Source organism: Rhinolophus ferrumequinum, chromosome 3 (genome assembly GCF_004115265.2).
Source record: "Rhinolophus ferrumequinum isolate MPI-CBG mRhiFer1 chromosome 3, mRhiFer1_v1.p, whole genome shotgun sequence".
NCBI lineage: Eukaryota > Metazoa > Chordata > Mammalia > Chiroptera > Rhinolophidae > Rhinolophus > Rhinolophus ferrumequinum.
This window is the reverse complement of record NC_046286.1, coordinates 58,507,785-58,533,118: the sequence shown is the minus strand read 5'-3', so window position 1 is coordinate 58,533,118 and position 25,334 is coordinate 58,507,785. Positions and strand designations below refer to the sequence as shown.

The window sequence follows — 25,334 nt, the reverse complement described above, 5'->3', positions numbered from 1 at the left end:
AAAATAAATGAAAATAGCTACAAGAGTATTTTAGAACAATGATAAAGGGAGATTTGCTTTCTAGGTATAAGGTATTACAAACATGTGCAAAATAAAACAATTGCTAGAAGAAATGGCAGAACAAACAATGCAAAATTAGAACACCCTGAAACATAAATACTAGAAGTGATATAAAAAACTAATCATTATATAACAAGAGGCTTCACAAATCAATGGAAAAAATTCAAACAAGAGATGCTGTGTATAGGGAAATTCAGAATAAAACTTCATTATTATATAAAGTTATAATTAAATTTTAGATAGATTTAAGAGTTTAAAGAAACCAGAAAAAAATGATTACTATTTATCTGATCATCAGATGGGTAAGAAGCATAGGAGGAAACAAAATGGAACTCACCATAAATAAAAGAGCAATAAAATTGGATATGCCAAAAATTATCATAGATGAGGCAAAATTATTATTTGTAGGTGAAAATATTTTATACCTTGAAAACCATAAATGCACTGAAAATTTATTAAAATCAATAAAAGAAGTTAATAAGGTGGCTGATTACAAAATTATACAAAATCAACGCTCTTGAGAAAATAAAAGAAGAAATCCCATTTTCAGTCTCACACACACACACACACACACACACACACACACACACCAAGACAGACTTTATACATGTGTTTAGATTTACTCAACTTTTATGTTAACAATGGATAGTTTTCATTTTTACCATTTAGGTTCGGCATATCTCTTATTAAGCTTTATTCTAAAGTGTTTTCTCTTTTTTTCCTTTTAGTAAATGAAATATACTCTTCAGTGAGCAAAGAAAGATACAGAGAGGTTCTTTCCTTCGCCATCCATCCTCTTCCTATCTCCCTTAGCAGAAGGTCATGGTTTGATAGTTTGTTTACCGCCAGCTCAGAAGAACAGAAATTATACCTTCCACACCTCAGAGATTTGTCTCTGCTCAAGAAATTCTAAAAGCCAGCTCTGTTCTCTTGTTCAGGGAAGAAAAATCACAATTGGAGATTAAAAAAACAAAAAACAAAAACCCAGTATAACTCATAGGGACAATGTAACCTGAGTAAGAAAGATGCACTTTTAGAAAATGTGGCTTCCATTGAAATTTTCTGAAGAGAATTTTAACATAAACTAATTAGTTTAGAAAAGGAAAAAAGGCTCTCTGGAACCAAAAACATGAGTTCAAATTTAAAAATTGAATAGCCACACCTGAAAACTCTATAGTGTAGAAGTTCAAGAAAAACAATCTTATAACTAAAAGCAAGACAGGAGATGGAAACACTGAGGGAAAAGATATGAAACTTTAAGAACCAATTTAAGGAGCACTAATAGTTGACTAACAGGAGCTCCAGAAGAAGAAAAGGAAACAAGCTAAAGCAAACCAAAAAAAAGTAAACAAATAATATTTCTAAACACACGAAGAAATGAATATTTAGAACAGGTGACATTTTTTTATAGCAAGACTTTCTCAATGGAGGAAGTAGCATGTTGATTTACATTATTGGAACAAGCTCCTTGTGTTGGAAAATGAAAACAGTTTGCAGACTGGCTACTTTGAATAGTACTGTTTTATGAACATCAGTTGTTTTTGCCTAACTTCATCCAGTATCTATATTCATAACAGCACCTTTATTTTCTTTTGGAGAGTCCTCTTTCCCCTACTTTTAAATCCTGTGGTTTGGATGGGACTCACTTCACTCCTCAGCTTAAGGGATGGGCAAATTTTTCTAGAAAATCAGAATGTCACATTACAGGTTCGATCAGTAAAATCAATCCTAAGCTTTTGTTAGAATCGCTGGTAATTCTATCCATCTTGGTACTTGAATTGAGCACTCAAATCTAGATGTATCTGAAAACTATTCTAATTCCTGGAATTATAAATTACGTGAGTCAATAAATTTCCTTTTTCCTCCTTTAGCAGGTGGTTCTCAAACGCCAGAGTGCATCAAAATTACCTGCAGGGTTTGTTTAAAAAAAAAAAAGAAAACACAACAAAAACAGTTGCTGGGATCCATACTCTGGGATAAGTCTGTATGAGACCTGACAATTTTTATTTCTAACAAGATCCTATGTGACATTAATGTTAGTCTAGGGACCACACTTGAGAAGAACTACCCTGAGCCATTATGAACTGGATCATTATTATTTACACCTGAAACAGCAGTGACCACTATGTCTCCCTTCAGATGAAAAACAAATAACCCTTGAAGCAAAGTGAAAATTAAAATTAAAATTTTAAATTATCTAGAAAATGATTAGAAAGCTGTGCAATACAATTGAACTTTCCTTAAAGGAATATCTATGGCCTGAAATCCTTATTATTTACAAAAATAAAGACTGAAAATAACCTAGGTATTCATTTAAGAAAATAGAAAAATATAATAAAATTAACAAAAGATAGAAAACTTTATACAGGAAAGATATGAAAGTAAAAAAAATACAAAATCAACAAAACCACCAGAAAATGTGGTTAACAATTAATTATTTGAAAAGATAAACCCATGAAAAGCCTAAACAGGAAGAGAGAAAATAAAAATGTAAAATGCTAGGGATTATTATAATCCAACTGCATATATGAGACTAAAAGAATAAAAAAATCTTATTACTACAAATTAAAAAATCTAAAGGAAATAAATAATTTCCCAGCAAGATATACCAAATTTGACCTAATGGGAAGCAAAAAAACCTAATATATGAGAGAAGGATCTCGAAATATAATTTTTTAAACTACAACAAAAGGCAAAGAAAGGGTTTAGGATTTATTTCAGCTTAGTTTTATCACCTATTAAAGATGTGGGTGTATTTTGACCATGCACACTTATCAGTAAAATATTTTGAACACCCATCACAATATATATTTATTTGTTTGTATTTATAAATTAGATACATACTAATATATTCATACATTATAAAACTGAAAGTATAAAGTATATAAAATATAAATGCAAACTATGATATATTTTTCCATGTATGCAGAAAATAAATCTATTGTCTATCTCCTGGAGTGTAGACTTTCTACTTGGGAAACCACTACTTTAATTCTCATTCTATATTAAATTATTCTACAACATAGTAAGAGACAGAAAATTCCCTAATACATGAAGCTAGACCAACCTTGATAATAAATGATGAGTAAAACACCTAAAAAAGTCAGTTTGTGTATGACCAATAAATATAAAACTGAACACATCAGCATATCACGACTACGGTTTTCCCCCCCAAAAAACATAAGAATGGTTCAACCTCAGAAAATCTATACCTGTAATCCATCTTATTAATAAACTGAAGTAGAAAATTACATAATTATTTTAACAGATGCTGAAAAGACATCTGATATAATCCAGCAGTCATCCACAATAAAAACAGCAAAAGAAAAGAAAAAGGAAGCAATTAAACATGATAGTTTATAGAAAAACAATAGCAAACAGATTAAATTTGAAATATTAAAGCCATTTTAATTAAATCAGAAGACAAGATGCTTGCTGTACCAGCATTATTCAACACTTTTTAGGAAATTTGAGTCCATTCCATAAGAAAAGAGAATTAAATAAGAAGTGTAACTATTTAAGAGACAAAACTGTCTCCCAAACCCACAGCTTTTCTTTATAATAGCAATAACCAGGTAAAACAAACAGAAAAGAATCATTCACAAAAGCATCAAAAATTAGACCACCTAGGAATAAACATTATCAGACAGGTATGGAGCTATATAAATATCTTATTGAAGTACACAAAGTAACTTTAAAAAAATGGGTCAGCGTAGCTCATATGCTTCTCCAATCCCCTTCTCTGACTCTCCAAAGTAAGCACTATAACGAACTCAGGGTTTATCATGTTTTTGTAATTTCACCGTACATGTAAGTCTCCATAGATAATACACAATATCACTTGATGGATTTTAAAAATTAATAAAGATGGAATAATATCGCATGGATTATTCTGCAACTTGCTTTTTCAACACTACAGTGGGCTTTTAAAAAGTTATCCAAATTGATTTAAGTAGCTATAATTTGTTAATTTTAACTCTATATCATCTTGAGAATACACTCTAATTTAACCATTGTCTTGTTAATAGACATTTAGGTTGTTTCCAGTATTTTGCTATTAAAAAATGGTGCAATAAATGTTTTTTGCACAGATGCCTTTGTGTACATGTGCCCATGACCCATGCTGAGAAGACATTTTGAATCATAATTCAGTACTCACACATGCAAACACACACACACAGCACAACCCAAAAGTTTATGAAACAATAGTCACTCTTACTACATACAGTGCACTGATGACTTCTATTCTAGTTAATTAAAAAAAAAAAAAAAAACACCAAAAACAATAATACTTGACATAACTCACCACTTAATATTAAAAGCCATTAGTGGGTCCCAACCCACAATTTGAAAAACAGTGCTCTGGGAAATACACCTAGAAGTAGAATCAGAGGTTTATGAAAAATTTTGATTCTACCAGACATTGCCAGATTGCTCTCTAAAGTGGTCATATCAGTTTAGAATCACATTAGAACTGTGTGACATTCTTAACAATTCTTGGTTACGGTAAAGCTTTGAAATTTCTGCTACTTTGATGGGAGTGAAATAACATCTCATTTAAATAAGTAATGCTGAACATCTTTGCATTTGTTTATTGCATATTTTTCTCTTTTATAAATTACTGCTTATTTGCTCATTTTTCTATTGGGGTTTTATATTTTGGATATTAATTCCTTATCAACTATATGCACTGCAAATATCTTTTCCCACTCTGCATCTTATTTTCTAACTTGGTTTATATATTATTAGTACTGGACTGTTTTATGTCAATTTGGTTATGGCTGGTAACTATGTTTTCCGGAATCCCTTTCTCTGGATGGTTTTGGGTTACCGTCAGCCAAAAGAGAAACCTGTACATGATCTGGAAGGCAAAAATGAAGCAGAAGCCATTATTCTTGGAGGGTCATGGTGGTCAGACACAGTAACAGACACAGATCTGCCCAGAAGGTTCCAGCTTGTCTCTCTGGTGCTCTGAGCACAGCTTGTCTTCATGATGTTGACCTTGCTGACCAGCAGCAACCTGCCACCGGCCCTTGTGTGCAAACCCAGAGAGGCTGTAGTTACACCGAGGTAGTAGTTTCCATTGACCTCCCCTTCCCACTTTCCCTGCAAGAGCCACATGCACTTGGCTTTTTAGAATTCCCAAAAAGCTCTGATTTGTCTACGTAGCCCAGGGATTCTGAAGACTGGCTAGTGACTATTTCTCTAATCCACTGTCTCTTCCCTTCCCCAACAAAGTTGTATAATAAATATTGATATCTGGCCACACTTTAGTTTTCAGCTACAAAATTGTGGGATTATTATTGGCCCTATGAACTTCCAAATCAATTTTAGAATCAACCCTGAGAATTCTGAATGGAATTACATTGAAATAGCATACTAATTTATGGGGAATTATCTTTTTAAAAATATTGAGTCTTGCCATTCATTAACAGAATACCTTTCTCCACGTATTGTTTGGTCTGTTTTTATATCTCTCAGTATAAGTTTATCATTTTCCCCATAAAAGGTTTTCATAGTTTGTCAGCTATATTCCTGGGTATAATGTATGATGTTTTTTTATGTTCCAATTGTAAAATAAAACCTCTTTTAAAATTATAGTTTCTAATTGTGAGTTCCTGGGGTATAGGATTGCCTTTACATTCCTGGTATTCAGTTGTTCTCAGTTCGATTTCTGTGTATTGAACTTACACCTAGCAATCTTGCTATTTTCTTCTATTTATTCAAATTATTTCAATAATTTATTTGTAGATAACCATGGATATAAAAATCATCTTGCTGCAAATACCAAAGCATTTGGTTTTTTCTTTTCCAGTCCTTCGATGTTTTATTTTGTTTTCTTCTTTTATTGCATTGGTAGTACCTCCAGTACTATCAGTAATAAACCCAAGAGGGGACTCTAAATGGACTACTAAAACTGAGGGGACTAAAAGCAAATGCCTATATCACAAAACAGAATCTGGAGTCAGCAGAGTAGTAAAAATCAGAAACTGACTTAATAGCAGTTCCATACAATGGTCCTGTAAAAACATTGCTACCCCTTAGAGGCTTTTATTTGTGAATGTTCCCAAAATAGTGTAGAATGTAGAATAACTAGTGAGGAGGCAGACTAGGTATAAAGAGTCTTTGGTTTAAATTTAGCACAAGCAATTAAGTTCTTCTAACTGTGTTCATATCCTGCTTTCCCAATTAATGAGGAGAGCTATGAAATTCAGTTGTCCTTAGTACAAGATTTGTGAAAAATTGAGTTTTAAAAATGATCACAAAAAGTATAGATAATATTTTTAGCCTTCATGGAAGGGCATAAGTACATTTTTAGCATGTATAGAGATTCTGAACATTTTTCTATAGCCACTAAGAGTCAACCAATAATTCTCCCTCCCAAAAGGAAGGGAAACACTTGATTTTGTTCCTTATTAATCTCTGTACTTAAAATAATTTGCAACAAGCAAGACTAAACTTAAAGCAAATTTTTAGAGGCCAAAATTCTTGAATTCTTGATTGACTTGTTTAGATTTTCTTTACAGAAAAGATAATCACAAGAGCAGTTTTCCCTTTCCAAAACATTTTCTAAATTTAAAATCTGTTCTCAGCTTATATCCAAAGGTCCTACACTTTAAAAACAACTCTTCATTATGTGAAAATGCATGTTGACACTAATACTTTATAGGGAAACTTATCATGAATCTGATTTTACAAAAATGAAACCAGCTTTACCAAATTACTACTTCTTATTGATAAGTGCAAGCAGATCATAATTTATATATTATATATTATAATATAAACAAGGCAATCCTATTTACACCAACAAGAAGAAAAATCTCTTTATAATCTGAGACTAGTTCAAGTTGTCACTCTTAATTTATTTTCACCAAATTTCAAAAAATTAAAACTTCCAGTGTAAACTTACAAGAATCTCTACACAGGCTCTTCAACTTCATGAAAACAGAATTGACTTGCACTTCTTCATTAATGGAGAATAAAGAAAGGTGGCTAGTGGCTGCTAATAACTTTGTAATTCCCTGGATTATTACTTGGGCTTAGGGCATAGGATGCTTATTTCAGTGGAGGGATTTAGCAGTATAAATATGGAAAATTTCTGTTGATTAGTCTTTATTTTGACCAGCCCTTATTCTATTCACACAGGAACAGATTGGACTTTGCATCAGATATAAACATGAGAATTTACATTTCTAGAGTTTAAAAGTGACACTCTATGTCACATGTTCATTAAAAAAACACATTCTTATATCAAAGGCTAAATTAATGTCCTTTTTTGAAATAATCTCAAAGTTTAGAAACATTACCCAATTCTCATAAACCCTTGTATGCAAATCATACAAGAAATATTTGATCTCATTTTCACCAAGACCGCAGGCTAAAGGACGAAAGCTATATAAAATTACTTTGTAAACCCACAATTTCTACTTGAAATATTGTTAGAGTTTCTTTTGGAACATTTTTTTTCTACAGGCATTATTTTACTATTTATTAGGCTTAGACTAAAACAGCAATCAGAAAATCAACCTAAAATTGTGATTATTTGCCACTTGGCTTTTGACCGTTCCCATCAGGCATCTTGGGAGACCTATGCAGCGCCAAATGAAGCACAGCCCCACACAATGTCTAGTGGAGGGTGATGAGAATGGCACATTGTTTGCTGGGTCTGCACAGAGGTCACAGCAGGGAGAGCATCTGCTAAGATAATGTGAATGAAGGAAACAACTATAATTGCCTCATTAAGAGATCTCTGGCCAAATAATCACAAGAAGAAAAGTCTTGGAAAACCACCCTAAAATTAAGTCTATCATAAGGTAAATTTGAGAATAAAAAAAAATGCAGAAGAATTAAGGAGACTTGGGTATTCTATATTGGTTTTACTTATTTAAGTCACTGGATGGATGAATGGAAACTTGGATGCAACAGTTCAGTTATTCAACTCCAGCCCTTGCCAGTCATTAGTAGGAAGCAGAAGATGCAAATCCACAGCTGTCCAAGATACAAACAAATGTATAATAAAGGATGCTGGGGAATTGCTTACAAGGGACCAAAAACAGGAACTAAGAAGGGATGTCTACTGGTCTACATTGTGGAATCACAATGAGAAGCATATACTTAAAGGCATAAAAAAACATTTTAAGAGTAAAAGAGGTAAAATTTTAAAGAGCAAAGTCTCAAAGGAAAAGGAGAAAAAAAAAGAACAAATTGTTCTTGTCTGATCAATTTACTTTCTTCTGTTTTCTACCTTTACCTTTCACAAACAGATTTTTCTTAAAAGTACAGAATGACAACTAAATCCTCAGTCACTTCAAATATAAGTCAATCTAGGTGTTATGTATTTTATTGAGGTCCATGTTTTCCCAATTTCAATTTAAATTAAGTATCCAAACTGGACACAAGACTAAAAACGTATTGACACTGTGACAAATTATTTTTGCATATCCTGATGTTTTGAACTTAAGCTTTATGAACTTAACTCATATTATACAGTTAAAATTTATTATTGCATAAATACAACCTTGAAGTAAATTATAGTTACTAAATTTTTCTGATTCTAACAAACAGTAAAATTAGCTTGTTACACCCATAGCCAGGTTTAAAATAAGCAAACTATTTGATGACTTTGATGTTTTGCACCCAAAATGTGCTGGCTAATTTTTCCATTCCATTTACCATTCCGGTCTTTAAACTGCCTTAATCTCCTGCCCTCAGATGTTGACCTTGTAAGAATAGGGGTCATAGGTCAGAACAGACAGACCTCAAAGGATCTGGACTATCAATTCATGCCTGAGAGATTTCTCTTCCACAATAGGAACCTACTAAACAGCAAATTCCTAAATCTAATCACACAAGTATCAGGGTGAAACAATTATTTATTGGAATTTGTTGATTTACATTTTCAAACATCTCTAGCACTGAAAGAGCATTTTCCTTTTTCTTTAGGGGGCACGTTCTGACATATAATAAATACGAAAATAAAATAATTGAAAGAAGTTTTCATGTAAAACAGATATCCTTAATACAGTGACATCATAAACCTAAGTATAAATTTATTATTTTAAGGAACGCTATGTAGGTTTAAAAATAGATAGATAGATAGATAGATAGATAGATAGATAGATAGATAGATAGAGCTCACTAGAATTCCTAACTATAAAGTACCTGGAAAACTTCAAAATTATACCACAGAGATAATGAGTGGAAGAGGTTATACCGCTGTAGAGGTTGTGTGGGGGAGGGGTAGAGGAGGATTACCACAAGTTAGTTTTGAGCTCACTTACTCTAAAGGTAAATGAGGGCAATAAATAATTATTTTAAAATAAATAAATGAAAATATACAGTCCTTCAATAAGGAAATCATAAACAAATTAAAAACAGTATCTCATGGCTTCCAAAACCTTTTTGCAAATTTAAAGAAATTGAAACCACAATATTATTGTCCTGTAAAAATAGTTTTACTATCACACATCTTCACTTTTATTTTTTAAAAAGTCAATTTAAAATTAGTTTTCCTAAGCTGAAAATAAATTAGACATATATAGGGAGTAGATATGTTCACCTTGGTCTTTCTGACTATAAACAGTAAACATATCATAATGTACCATTATGATACCATTGTTAATACTAGACTATAGGAATGTTCAATTTCATAATTAGTTTTTAATTAATCTAAAAGAAGAGCATCTGAAAAATGATAAATTAATAAGTCTTTCTCATACGATCAAGTGAAAGGAATTTCCTACACTTCCACACCGAAAGCACTAATACTGAACCACATAACAATTACCTTTCTTTCTAAACAAATACTTAAAACTTCAACTCATGTAGAAAATCAAAAAGCTTACTCATGTGCTAATGCAGTGATGCAAATAAAGTAGTGCCTGAAACAGAATGAAAGCCGCAGAACGGTGGCATTATTTTCTAAGTTATTTTAAAAATCTCAAGTCAACATTGTTGAAAGGGAACTTGCATTATTATGAATAGCACTACTTGGACTGTGGTTGGGTCAAAAGATGTGGAAGGTTAAGGAGAACAATGAAGACAGTCACTACCCAAGAAAAAAATTAGAATGAAAAAGGAGGTAAAAAAAGAAACCATAAACAATAAAAAATGAAGCTATATGTATACATTCAATATATACATCTCCCATGTATACATGTACTTCAAATGTTTTTAAAAATTATATGTATTTCTATTCCTTAATTAGTATGATTAAAGTAATTTAACCTACACAAAAACATTTCCAAACCTGTTGTTCCAGTCCACATTCTTTTTATAAATATAACGTACTTGTTAATCAAAATTAAATTTTTATATAAAATATTAAATTCTACATTATTAGCTGACATGATTATTTCATAAAAATACTAAAAAATCAACAGTGGCAAACAAATAATCATTCTACTATCTTCCCCCACAATTTCCTTATGTAAAAAGTTACTTGTTTTTCCTCATAGTAAATTGTGGTTTATTAAAGAATGAAAATGTAACAAGTGTAGGCCAGTTTTTGACATGAAATATAAAGTTTTAAAATTTTGAATTAACAAAAAACTTCATTTTACCATAAAGAGAGCTTTATAGGAGTCATTTCAATCTCTTTACTCTTTGATAACGAACACAAGAAAACTAAACAGCAAAAATAAGTCTAAAATTATTTCATTTGAAATTTTAAGAAAACATTTTGAATGTGAACAATTTAAAATAAAACAAGATAACACTGCTACTGGGTAATTGGACACTAGTGCTGGAACGCTAAATGCAGTACAATTTTAAGACAGAATGAAACAATTATCCCACTTTCTTTTGTAAATAGTTTACTCAAAATTAAGGTAGAATCTTTAAAATTATTTTATATTTCTTGCCACAAAGACATAAATCTTCACAAAATGTGTTTCTATAACATATATGAAAATTAGAATTGAACAAACAAGTTCTCTTGGGTGATGGAACCACATTTTGAATGTTAAATATTTTAATTGCATGTAATAAAAACTTTAAAGTTCTAATTTTTTAACGGCAAACTACAAATTAGATTAAACTTTTTAATTTAAAAATATTTCAAGAGAAAAGATTTTCTTTTCAAGAGATGATATTTGAACAATTCACATTATTCATATGCAAAAAAAAATAAACCTCAACTAAAACCTCAAACCTTCCATACAAAAGAAAACTCTAAACAGGTTGTAGATATAAATGTAAAATGTAAAACTATAAGAAGAAAACATGGGAGGAAAAATCTTTGTGATCTTGTATTAAGCAAAGATTTCTTTAAAAAGACATCACATAAACGTAACACAAAATAAAAGATAAATGCCTTTATCAAAATTTAAAACTTTTTCCCTGTGAGAGATATTTATGAGATTGGAAATACAAGCCACAAATTCAGAAAAAAACATTTGCAAATCATTTATCCACAATTTATATTAAGAGCTCTCAAAATGCAACAATAACAAAACAAAAAAAAATCCAGAAAAAAAGAGGCAAAAGGTATGAACGGACATGTTACCAAAGAGGATAAAAGGATGGCACAAAAACATAAAAAGCAGCTTAATAGCAGTAGCCTCTAGGGAAATGAAAATTAAAACCATGATGAACTATCACTATACACCTATTAAAATGGTTAAAATAAAAAATACTGTCAATACCAAATGCTGGCAAAGATGCAGAACAATTGGAACTCTCATATGTTGTTGGTAAGAATTCAAAATAGTACAATTACTCTGGAAAATTCTGGCAGCTTCTTATAAAGTTAAACATATACCTATGGCCACATTATCAATCCCATTCTGAGATAAATGACATGTTCACATGAAAACTAGTACACAAATGTTTGTAGCTGCTCTACTCATAACTCTCAAACTGGAAATACCCAAATGCCCTTCAACGAATAAATGGATAAACACCGTTATATCCATATAATGGAATATTACTAAGCAATCAAAAGGAATAAACTACTGATACACTCAAAAGGTTACATGAATTTCAAAGCCATTATGCTGAGTGAAAAAAAGCAATTTTCAAAAAGTTACAAACAAACAGCCCAAAGTTAGGAGGGAAATACCAAAGATCAGTGAGGAAAGAAATGAAATAGAGACTAAAAAGACAATAGAAAAGATCACAGAAACTAAAAACTGGTATTGTGAAAAGGGAAACAAAATAGACAAAACTTTAATTAGACTTACCAAGAAAAAAAGAGATAGGGTTGAAATTAATAATATTAGAAATAAAAGAAGAGACATTACAACTGATACCGCAGAAATACTAAGAATCATAACAACTACTATGAACATTTACACACCAAATTGGATAACCTACAACAAATGGATAAATTCATAAAACATACAATCTACCAATCTATCATGAAAAATGAAAATCTGAACACATCAATTACTAATAAGGAGACTGAATCGGTAATCAAAAACCTCTCGACAAAGAAAAGTTCAGCACCAATGACTTCATTGGTGAATTCTACCAAAAACTTAAAGAATTAATATCAATCCTTCTCAAACTTATTTTAGGAGGCCAGATTTGGTATTTTGATACCAAAACCAGCAAGGATATGACAAGAAAAGAAAATTACAGGTTAATATCCCTAATGAACATAGGTGTAAAATCCTCAACAAAATATTAGCAAACCAAATACAACAATACAGTAAAAGGATCACACACCGTGATTAAGTGGGATTTACTTCAGGGATATAAGATGGTTCAAGAGCCACAAACAATCAATATGATATATCACAATAACAAAATGAAGGATAAAATCATTTGATGATCTTAACAGATGCAGAAAAAGCTTTTGACAAAAATTAACATCCATTTATGATAAGAACTCTCAATAAAGTGGGTATAGAGGGAACATACCTCAACATTATAAGGACCATGTATGACTAGCCCACAGCTATCATCATACAAAAGCTTTCAGCTTTTTCTCTAAGATCAGGAACAAGACAAAGATGCCCACTCTCCCCACTTTTATTCAACATAGTCCTAGCCAGAACAGTTATGCAAGAAAAAGAAATAAAAGGCATCCAAATTGGAAAGGAAGAAGTAAAACTGTCCCTATTTGCAAATGACATAATATTATATATAGAAACCTCCAAAGACTCAACCAAAACATTGTTAGAATAAATAAATTCAGTCATGTTGCAGGATACAAAATCAATACACAAAAACAATTTGGTTTCTACATACTAACAACAAACTATCAGAAAGAAATTAAGAAAATGATCCCATTTACAACTGAATCAAAAAGAGTAAAATATCTAGGAATAAATTTAACAAAGAGGTAAAAGATCCATACATTGAAAACTATAAGACATTGATGAGCGAAATGGAAGAAAACACAAAAAAAGGGAAAGATATTCCATGCTCATGGACTGGGAGAATATTGTTAAACGCCCAGGCCACCAAAAGTGATTTACAGATTCAATGCAATTCCTAACAAAATTCCAATGACATTTTTCACAGAAATAGTACAAATGATCCTAAAGTTTTTATGGAACCACAAAAGACCACAAATATCCAAAGCAATCTTGAGAAAGAACAAAGCTGGAGGCATCACACACACTCCTTTATTTCAAACTGTATTACAAAACAAGAGTAATCAAAACAGAGGGTACTGGCATAAAAACAGACACATAGATCAGTAGACCAGACTACAGAGCTCAGAAATAAACCCACACATATACAGTCAATTAACTTAGGACAAAGGAGCCAAAAATATACAATGGGGAAAGGACAGTCTCTTCAATAAATGGTGTTGGAAAATTGTACAGCCACATGCAAAAGAATTAAACTGTACCATTATCTTACACCATATACAAAAACCAACTCAAAATGGATTAAAGACTTGAATGTCAGACCTGAAACCATAAAACTCCTATAAGAAAGCATAAGGAGCAAGCTCCTTGACATTGGTTTGGCAATGGTTTTTTTGGATTTGACATCAAAAGCAAAGACAACACAAGCGAAAATAAACAAATGAAACTGTATCAAATTGAAAAGCTTCTGCATAGCAAAGTAAACCATTAACAAAATGAAAAGGCAACCTACAGAATGTGAGAAAATATTTACAAATCATATATCTGATGAGTTAGTATTCAGTATATATAAGGAATTCATACAACTCACTAACAACAAAAATCTGATTAGGAAAGGAGAAGACATTTTTCCAAAGACATACAAATGGCCAACGTGGACATGAAAAGGTGGTCAACAGCACGAATTGTCAGGGAAATGCAAATCAAAACCACAGTGAGGTATCACCTCACACCTGTCAGAATGGCCATTAGCAAAAAGACAAGAGATAGCAAGTGTTGCTGAGGATGTGGAGAAAAGGGAACACTTGCATGCATGCTATTGGCAGAAGGCAAGGGAGGCCACATCTACAAAACAGCCTCTCTTGTCACTGCTGCTTCTTATTTTCACTTGTCTTGAGTTTCCTGTATTTATCACAGTTTTTGTTGAACAGCTTTCTAAGTATATGTGGAGTTTATCTTGTCATCCTCCCCCTCCTGTTTCTCTGCATCCACCTGTCCCAACTGTTGGTGGGAACGTACATTGGTGCAGCCTCTATGGAAAACAATATGGAGGTTCCTCAAAAAATTAAAAATAGAACTACCACATGATCCATCAATTCTACTTCTGGGTACATATCCAAAGGAAAGGAAATCATTATCTCAAAGAGATATCTGCACCACTCTGTTCACTGTAGCATTATTTACAAAAGCCAAGATGGAAACAACCTAAGTGTCCATTGATGAATGACTTGATTTGAAAAACACAGCCACAGAGATAAGTTTTGGACAGCTGGGGAAATTTAATATGGATTGGGTATTAGATGCTATTAAGGAAGTATTGTTTATTTTGAGAGGAATTATAAGGCATGATATTACAGTGCTATGCCATCTGTAATATATTTTAAAACTTTAAAGTTTCCATAAAAATGTTCATAATTATTGAAATATATGAAGTGGGTATATACGAGTGTTGACTATCATTTTCTCTACTTTTTGTATTCTGAAAATTTTCATAATAAAAAGTAAAAATAAAATGAAATGGAGATAAAATTAATCACAAAATATTAGGGCAAAATAGTATAACTGAAATTAATTCAAGACTTGGTTCTTTGAAATGCAATAAAATACCTAATCAAGGGGGAAAAGGCACTGGGAAATAACTAGAAAATCCATATTTTAAGATATTTTGAGGGTACTTTATCTAATTATGTTAATAAACATGAAAATTTAGATCAAAGCACAATTTTATTCTCATTGTTAGAACTCTTAGAAAGTAGACATGGTTAATTACCATGGAAGAAATCAAGAAGTTATCAAAAGATCTTTCTGAAGCATTTAGGAAGCAAATCATTGTCTTGGCAACTGTTCCAGACATCAGTTGTCATTGTCACATCTTGTTTTCTCATTGTTTCAGTTTCTATACAGGAGTCTCTATGCTTATTTGAATATTTTATTGGTTTGTCTGTCATTTTATAAAAGTAAGTGGAACATGGAAAACTGGAATAGCTAATCCTATTGACAAAATTTATGGGCATCCCGAACTTAATAGAAAGTTGTAATTCATTAGATACCAAATGTGTCGAAGCTTTAATCACAGTAAGACACATAACAAATGTAAGCAGAGGGAGCAGTTATTCACCCTCTAACCACCACCACCTTCTACTTTCTCAGATCATTCCTTCTAGTACCCACAGCTATAAGAATTATTATCATGAACCTGTCACTTTTTCAGTGTTTTTAGTCCTTACCCAGTTTATACTCTACGATCCATCATTACAATGGTTCCCTTGTACATACCCTCAGTGCCTTTGCTTCTCTCTCCTTGTTGTTCTCAACTAAAAGAGTCCTGACCCCACTTAAATTCATCTTTCTGCCTATTTCACAGCTATAGCCATGAAGTCAACAATGCCTGGAATACAACACAATCATCTGACTTGACCTGACTTTAAATTCATGTCCACTAACCTTACATTGGTTGTGGAATTCTACCTTTTCTCCACAATGTGTTTGTCCACTCTTTTATTTTCCTATTTTATACTTTCTGCTTCCTTCTTAACTCCAAACCTCCTCTTCTACCATCATTCTCAGTTGATGACTTTGCTTCAAATTTCACTACGAAAACTGCATAAAAAGATGAGAAGTCTCACTTTATCCCCTCTGCATGTGTACCTGTGTGCTGTGCCTTATCTCCAGTTTTTAGGACTGTACTATCTGTACCCACATGGCTAGCGCTCCTAGTTGTGCTTTAAATCCCACTCCTCTTTCCGACTCAAGGAAATCACTCCATCAATTGTCCTCCTCTCTCCTGCATGTTCAATCTTTCCTCTTCTCCTACACCACTCCCATTGACACAAAAACATGCTATATTTCTTCTTCTTAGCTCCTGCTTCATTTTTCTACTCCCATTTATAGGAAAACTTCTCAAAACATTGTCTATACTTGCTGTCTCTACTTCTTTCCTTCTCTGTTGAACACAACCCGCTCAGGCATTCATCCCCTCCAGTCCTCCATCTGATCTTGTCAACTTCACTAACGACTTCCGGTGTTGCTGAAATTGTCAAGTCTGGGTGCACATCTTATTTAATCATCTCACCATCATCACCAGAGTATCATCATCATACCCGATACTCTCTCATTCTTGACATACTTCTTTTCTTGACTTCTGAGTCAAAACTCTTCCTTGATTCTCCTCCTGACTTAGTGACCTTTGCTATTCCTCCTACTCTTACTGATCCCTCCACGCTGGAATGCCTCAGGGCTCAGGCTTCTTCCCTTTACTGCGTATACTCACTCTGACGATAATCTCACTCAGTCTCATGGCTGTTAAGTATCATCTTTTTGCTGAAAACTGCCAACTTTTTTTTTTAAATCTGTAGCTCTGGAACTCCGTACTCACACATCTATCTGCCTAATCTACATCTCCACTTGGATGTCTATTAAGTGTCTCCAGTTGAATATGTCTGAAACCATACTTCTGATTTCCTGCTCCTTCCCTACTCTTCTCCATCTCAGTAAATGGTCCCTCCTTTTTTCTGGTTGCTCAGGCCAAACAAACCTCACAGTCATCCTGAGCACTTCACTTTCCTCACGATCCACATCTGTATCCATCTGGAAATCCTGCTGTCTCTATGCTCAAAACATCTCAGGACTTTTACTCACCACCTCTACTGGTACCATCCCTCCCAATTTGAACCACCGTTATATTTTCCTGTATTACTAGAACTGCCTCCTTAGTGGTCTTTTAACTTCAGTCCTCACCTCTCCACTTTGTGTTGTCATCACATCTGCCAGAACGATACTTTAAAGAGGAAATCAGATCACGATACATTTCAAAGTCAAATCTTCCAGTGACTTCCCATTTTCCCCCAAATCAAAATCTTACAATGGCTGACAAATTCCTACATAAAAGAATGCCCTGCTGTCTTATTTCTCTACTCTTGATATCCATGACTCTCCCTCTCTTAATGCTTCCAATCCAGCACATAGTTTTTGAGCCAGAACTATATTGTTAGATATTTTATGTAAAAGACATGGAAAATAATTTTTTAATTTTTACTTATTTTGTTTTATTTTACTTTGCTTTACTTATATGTATACATGTACACACTATCTCTCTTTCTGGGAGCAGACAAATCACTTCAACAGATAAGTGTAACATTTCACTTTCACACAGTTCCATGGTCTTCATTTTATATAAAATGAGCTCCACAAATGTAGATGTAAACATTTATTCTCTTACTGATGGCTTTTCAAACCAGTGTGAACATGGACTAGGCAATAAATGCTGCAGGGATAACTGCTAACAATTTGGATAAAAAAGAAAAGCTTGATCCTTATAGCCCTCTCTTCAAAAAACAAATTACATACAAAGAGATAGTTAAAGGTGAAAAGTAAGTTAATGAAAATTATATAAGAAAATATAGGTGGATATAGTATATTTTTAATTTGGTAGTTTAGAAAACCAGATATCTATCAAGTCAGATAGCATTAAGGAAACAGTGATAGCCTTGTCTGAATAAAAATTCAAAACTTCAACATTATTTTTAAAGTCACTGTAACTAAAGCTAAAATATAGTTTACAAATTGAAAAAACGATTTCTTATCTATTTCAGCCAAGGCTAACATTGTAAACATATAATAAAAAACTTGCAAATCAATAACAGTAAATGGACATCTCAATAGAAAACTGAGCAAAGGATAAGAAATATACAATTCATAGGAGAAAAAATAAAGATATATTTAACTTCTAATCAAAGGATGCAGAGAAAAAAATTAGCTGCATCTCTAAACCTATGTAATTAGAAAGCTTAAAAACATGACATCATTCAATGAACAGTCTCTCTTCTGGAGGGATAGCATATGTTGGCCTTAATCATTTCTGGAAAGCAGTTTGGAAATAGGTATCAAAATCTTTAAATTGCATAGCTTTTGATCCAGATTTTTCATTATTAGGTATTGATTGTAAGGTTATAATCAGACAATTTTTCAAAATTGTACACATAAGGATTCCACTGTGCTATTATTGATAGATTTAAAATACTGGAAATAGCCTAAATATCCATCAACATAGCAATGTTGAATTAAATTTTGGTAGTCACACTGTGGGAACTTATGCAGGTGTTAATGACTGACATGAAATATTACATGATGTACTACTGTTCAGTGAAAGAGAAATGCAAGTTTCAAAAAAAATTACACAGATATTATGATTCCTACTTCTTGTTAGGATTTTAAGTGATATTTTTCCATGACTTCTTTATATTTTTTATATTATTTAAATTTTTTCTATGTGAGTTATCTTTTAAAAACAGGAAAAACAGTAAGTTTTATTTGAAAAAACAGGTGCAGTGTTTGGATGCACAGACAGGCAGTTTTGTCTGTTAGAAACTCCAACCACATTTGTGGTGTCAGAAAAGTCTGGTGAAAATGGTGGTCAGGGCACTGTTGAGTGCTCACTGCTGAGTGCTCAGTTCAGTGTATTCTGCAGATAGCTCAAATTGCAAGAGAACCGATATTCCTGATAAATTTTATTCAATGACACAGTAGCAGCATTTTATTTTATTTTGGCTAGACTATATAAAGTCTGGTAACATAATAAAAATGTAAATAAATTTAAGTCTTCCAAATACAATAAACTCATCAACTAACAAAGCAAAATGATAACCTACCTATCTCCCTTTGGTTTTCTTTTTTGTAGTGTCTTCCCTTTGGGTCTTCTTTCACTTCCTAAACAGGGGCTCCCACCAGGTCCTGTTACCCGTATTGATTCAAGGCCTTTGGAAGATTTTTTAAATGTGAATTCCACTGGTTCTCCTTCTTTTAGGCTTCTAAATCCTTCCATGAATAATTTGCTCTGTAAAGAGCATGGGAGGGAGGGGGAGAGAGAGAGAGATCATGATTATCAATGCTTTATAAATTATCTCTATAATTTTAAGATTAACACAGCAAGATATTCTGTTATCCATTACAAAGTATAAAGTTTTTTTTAAGTAGAATTTATACCATTTTAAAGTTTCCTGTTACAATGTTGGAAGTGATAGAATAAACTAATACCATTTTAAAAGGCAATTTGGCAGTAGTTACAAAAATTTAAATGTGCATATTCTTAGACCCAGCGATTCTACTTCAAAGATTCTTCTACAGACATACTCACACAAAGGTTAAAAAGAAAAAAAGAAAAAAGACTATATCAAAATTTACCACTAGTAAAAAATTACAACTACCCTAATGTCCAATGGGAAACTGATTAAATTATAGTACAGCTATTGAATGTAACATTATTGAGCCATTCAAAGGAGATCTGTATGTATTAACATGGGAAGATAAACATGTAATATTGTTGATTTAAAAAATTAAGGTTAAAGAAGAGTGTGTTTACCGTAATGCCATCTATGTAAAGAAGTTTTTAAAAGATACATGTTTATCTATGTAGAGATGGGGTCTGGAACAACAGACAAGTTGTAAACAGTTATTTTCTCTAGTCCTTTTCTGGGAAAGTGAGGAAACTTTTTGATATACACATAATTGTACTGTGTTGACATTCTATAATTTGAAAGCAAATAGATTTTTATAATTTGAAAGATAGTTGATTTTTGCAACCAAAAAAAAATAGTTTCCTGACTATATAAGTGTAAAAGTGTAACCTTGGTTACAAATATGAATTGGCTCTTTCGATCTTACTTTTGTCAAAGTCAATGTGCCAATTCAAAATCTACTAAAAATAACTGCCATTAATTTTATTTTTCTTCAAACCCCCTTGTGTATATTTTACAGATCTAATTTGGAATACCATGTAGTTTTTAAAGACCTTTCTGAATTTAAAAAGGGCAAAAGGAAGCAAAACTAAGTAAATATGGCCGAAGACCTTGGTTCAAGTCCAGTTCTTTAAGCAAATAGCTACGCAGCTTTGAGTGAGCCATTTTATCTCTTTTCTGTTTATCTGTAAATTCAAGGGATTTGAGCTTCCCTACATACATTCTGAGGAACAGTGGTTCCAAAAATAGGCTCCACAAAGAATGATTTTGTGGTCAAATAAGTTTGTGAAACACTGTTCAGTATATTGTTTCTTCTTAGTGCTCCTATTAACATATTAAAGTTTCTGAGATGTCCTACCCACCACCATTCGCCACTGAAATAAAAATCTTGTTTAACTGTGTTTAATCTAGCAATTTCCCAACATAATTGATGCCAGAGCCCTTTCTTTATAAGCACAGGTGATTAGTATACTTAGGAAAATACTAAACCAGAAAAATCTTCATCCCTCCCAATTCCATTATTCAAAAGGCAGTTAAATAATTACATATAACCAAATAATTACATGGAACAAATAAAAACAACACTTCAGAATTCAATGCAAAAGTAGACTATTCATTGTGAGAGTAATATGATACGTGAAAACAGGGTTTTTAACCTGTTTCTAGTGCAGGTCATCTGACACTGCTAAACCCTTCATGTGGAAGTCTGCAACTGGCTCGCATTGTCTGCTGTCTGATGCTATGGAGAAATCAGAAGGAAAAACAAAACCAAACCAAAAAAACACAGCTGCCTACTCTGTTAAAAAAAAAAATATATATATATGTATGTGTATATATATATATATGTATATATATATATACACTCTTTATAAAGCTTTTTTTTTTATTCCAAATCTTCCACTTTTTTCCTCCTGAGCTTTCTCCTCATTAATTATAATAGTTCTTTTGCTTTCATTTTTCTCACTTCCCACTCAAGAAAGTGCAGATTATCAAATGAGATGAAGTGGAGCGTAAGTCAACTACTGCAATTAATTAGAACTGTCATATGTTCCTGTTTTGTTACTGTAGTAAAAACTCCAAAAAAAAAAAAAAAAAACTCCATCACTTATTTATTTCCTCTTAGTTCTTAGTGTCTTCCTGCATTTTCACCAACTTAATTTGATTTCATTTTCCATTGTTACAATTTACGATAGGTATCATTTATAAGTTAACTTATGATTGATAATTTGGATTTGGACATTTCAAACCTAAAGTAAATTTCCAGATATTATGGACCACTAAGTTCTGTATATTCTTCATGATATTTTGAAAGAATATTTTTTAAAAATTCTGTCATATACTCATCCTTCTCCAAATTAGTATATAAGGCAATGTAGGTTCATAATACTTCATAAAAATAATAATATTCCTAAGAAACTACAGTGGCATTGCAATAAAAAGACAATTCACATAGAATATTTTATCTTTGCTATTATATCAAAAACTGCTACTATACAGGTGGGAAAGATTTGTTGAAAGATGGGGAATTAGCTCATTATGTTTCTTCACAAAAATCCCCTTCTCTTCTTGACTTGACAATATTTATTAAAGGTGCCTCCATTTTTCTAGTCAAGCTGGTTCTAATCCTTAGTTTTACCCAAACCCACTTGTTGAATCTGCGCATTTTATCTCCCTAATTTCTTTCATCTGCCCCAACCATTCCACTGGATAACTACTGCCCTACTTCAGGTCCTAACTATCTCCTACTTGGATAAGTATAATAGTTTCTTCATTGATATTTTGGCATCAAGTCTCCTCCCTACGCCATAGTGTCTTCCACACCTGCATATTCTCACTTACTTAACCTCAGCCTGTTAGTCTCCTGCCTCAAAGATCTACAATACCTCTCTTAGGTTGTAGGTGAAAACATTCATATTTTAAGGCAAATGATGTGAGGCCCTTCTGTAAAGAGACTGAAGAGAATATCTGGGCAACTGGTAAAATATTGGATCAGACACACAAACCCCTCTTCATTCTAACAATTAGGGGTCCCTGGTACAAGAGCTGGCTTCCTACCCACTCAACCTTAAATCATTCCATCTCTCATTCTTACTCCTCATTCATACATCTGAAAGGTCAACCAAGAATCACAAAATATGCAGCATAATGAAGAAAGGCCAAAATAAATGAAGGAACAAAAGAAATTTTATATATCATCCAATTAGTATCTCCAGAGATATTTGAGACGGTATGACATCAATAAAACAAGAACAAAAACAACCGGAGAATTTAAAAAACACTCTAGGAAAGTTAAAAATGATTGTTGAAATTAAATGGGTTGGAAGTAAAAGGTTAGAAAATATCTCAGGACATAGAAAAAAACAGACCCCCCAAAATGAAATATATGAGAGAAAATATGAGTACAGAGGATGAATCCAAAAGAACAAATATTCAACTAGAACTAGTGTTCCTGCGAGAGAGACTACAGAAGATAGAGGAAGAGAAATTATGAAATGAATACTATAAGAATATTTCCCAGAGCTAAAAGGGAATACCAAGGAGAGGCCTATATTTGGAAGCAGTATTGAAGCTTTTAGACATGAGGTAGGCAAGCTTTTTTTGAGTGCATGAAAAGAGAGTGTGAGATTTTAATGGAGACTGAAGGTAGTCATCCAAACTGAGCTAATGGTATGACCATATGCTGATGTAACAGGATAGTTAATGCATGTCTAGGGATGGCAAGTAGCTTAGTTAAACATATTATCGTGAAGGGGATAACCAAAAATGAGGCTGGAAAATACAAGTGACAGCTAGACCATGGAAATTGTTAACACCGTAATTTTACTGTCTAAAATAAAGATCTAATGATACTTTTTTTGCTTTTAGAAGTAGCAAGATCAAATTTGTGTTTTGAAAGATACAGCTTCTTTGGCAGTGTGTATGTATGGAGACAGGAGAACTGTATGTAGGAATACCTTTTACAAGGTAAATGCCATTGTCTTAGCAAGAGATTGTTAAACTACACTAAAAAAAAGAAAGGAGAAATTGGAAAACACATTCTCCTTTGCAAAATACATCAGGAGTTATAGTAGGTTGGTACAAAAATAACTGCGGTTTTTGCAATTATTTTTAACCTTTTAAATAGCAATTAGTTTTGCACCAACCTAATACATATCACCTGCTATAAATCATTACTTGCCCCATGTAACAATGTATTGTTAAAATGGATGGTGATGTTATAAGAGTAACACAAACATCTTTGTAAGAGTCATCCAAGTGCTTCATCACAGAAAGGGTCACTTATTAGTCATCTGGGAGACAACAACTCTAAAAATCAAAATCTGGCTTTTTTTCGTTTACCACCACTTCTTGAACAAGTCAATCTTGAGTTGATTTCCTCTAACTATAACAATAAATGTAAGTGATTCTCTCAATTACTAGGCAGTATAATGAAAATCAAAAATTAAATTGTAGAAAAATTTCAGGCCAATAAAGCTTGGTATTACATGTATGTTACAAATAAACATATTTCCGGAATAATGTAATACTAATAGGCTGAAAAAATTTAATGCAAATCCAAATACATTCCATTTCTTTTTAATGTTTTTATAAGGCAAAGCCTAATTTTTCCTAAGGTATCAGTGAAAACTCCACAATTAACGAAGGGCGATTCATTATTACACAATATGCAGTGGTAGCGATATCACACAATATGCATGAGAAATGGCCAAGATTCTTAAGGACTATATGCTTTTGCCCTACGTGCCAAGATCCTACAGAAATCATTAAGCCTCAGGCACACGAAACACAATACAAAAATCACTGGAGTAAGTGCCAGGAGATCTGGTATTTACCTTGATTCCACAACTAATGTGTTATACAACCATGAACAAATTGTTTACCATTGAGCGGGTCACTTTCTTTTCTTTTTGCTATAGAACACAGACTCTATCTTTTGTTATAAAACTTTTTTTTTTAAATTCTATGACTTTACTCTGTTTACGTGGACATAGATGGAAATAAATGGGTACCTATTTTTTTTGTCAATGCTGAAGTGTGAAGGTATTTCCCTTTACACATTCTTAATATTACCCCATTTACTGAAGAGAAGTAAGATTTTAGTTCCTAATTCAAATCCCCTAAGAAAACAGAAGCTAAAAGAAATATGGCGGCATTACAGAAGTCAATGTTTACTGAGTTTTATTTAAATAGATAAGATTCAGTGAAGCCCAGTCAAATCATTAAATTTCACATAATTAGGATCAAAAACTGAGGTTTTTCTATGTTTCTTGAAATTTCTTCCTTGAAGTTGAAGAAAGGCTTAGGTAAGCCCCTTCATCTGGGCTGTACTTCAAAACTGGGACGGACACACTAAAATGGACAACATGACTGGAATGGCATTTAAAAATGCACAATGGAAAGCATGCAGGGATTAAAACTGGATTTGAATCCTGATCCCACTACTTAAAATTTCAAGTTGCATGCATGACTACAGACATGTTAAAAAAAACCTCAAGCCCCAGTTTCTTTATCTATCAACTGAGGACAATAATATCTTCTAGGAGTAAAAAATATCAAGGTCCAGTAACTGTTAGATTCCAAATAATTAGTGTAAAATGCCAAGAACCATGTAGCACACTGAATAGCAGCTCAGTAGTTTATATTATTTTTACAAGTATCCAGTGTGCTCCTCTATCTGCTGACACAAGCCCAGCAGAGGTAGTAGAAAAGAAACAGATATCAAGAACCTACTCATCAGTAGACACTGTGTGGAAGGAATGCTTTCACTGTTGTCTCATTTGATCCAACCTATCCTTATTCACTACTTGCATTTGGCAAATGTCCACACATTACTGAGTTTCAGTTTAAACATTATTGCATCTTTAAAGTCTTTCATGATAAGCAAATACAGGTACTCCTTTTCCAGTGTTCCAATTATACCTGACATATATCACAATTATAACACTTATACTGCATTATAATGTATCTGCTTTCTTATAAGGCTACAAACTTCCTGAAA

General features: G+C 32.6%; 1 protein-coding gene across 1 annotated transcript in view; it reads right to left on the bottom strand.

The window, feature by feature from the left end:
- LIN28B (lin-28 homolog B) overlaps positions 1–25,334 on the bottom strand; it is a 97,420-nt gene that overhangs the window by 30,273 nt on the left and 41,813 nt on the right. The window contains exon 3 of the mRNA XM_033103182.1: positions 19,250–19,434. Coding sequence (XP_032959073.1) covers positions 19,250–19,434 — 185 coding nt within the window. The remainder of the gene's footprint in view (positions 1–19,249; positions 19,435–25,334) is intronic.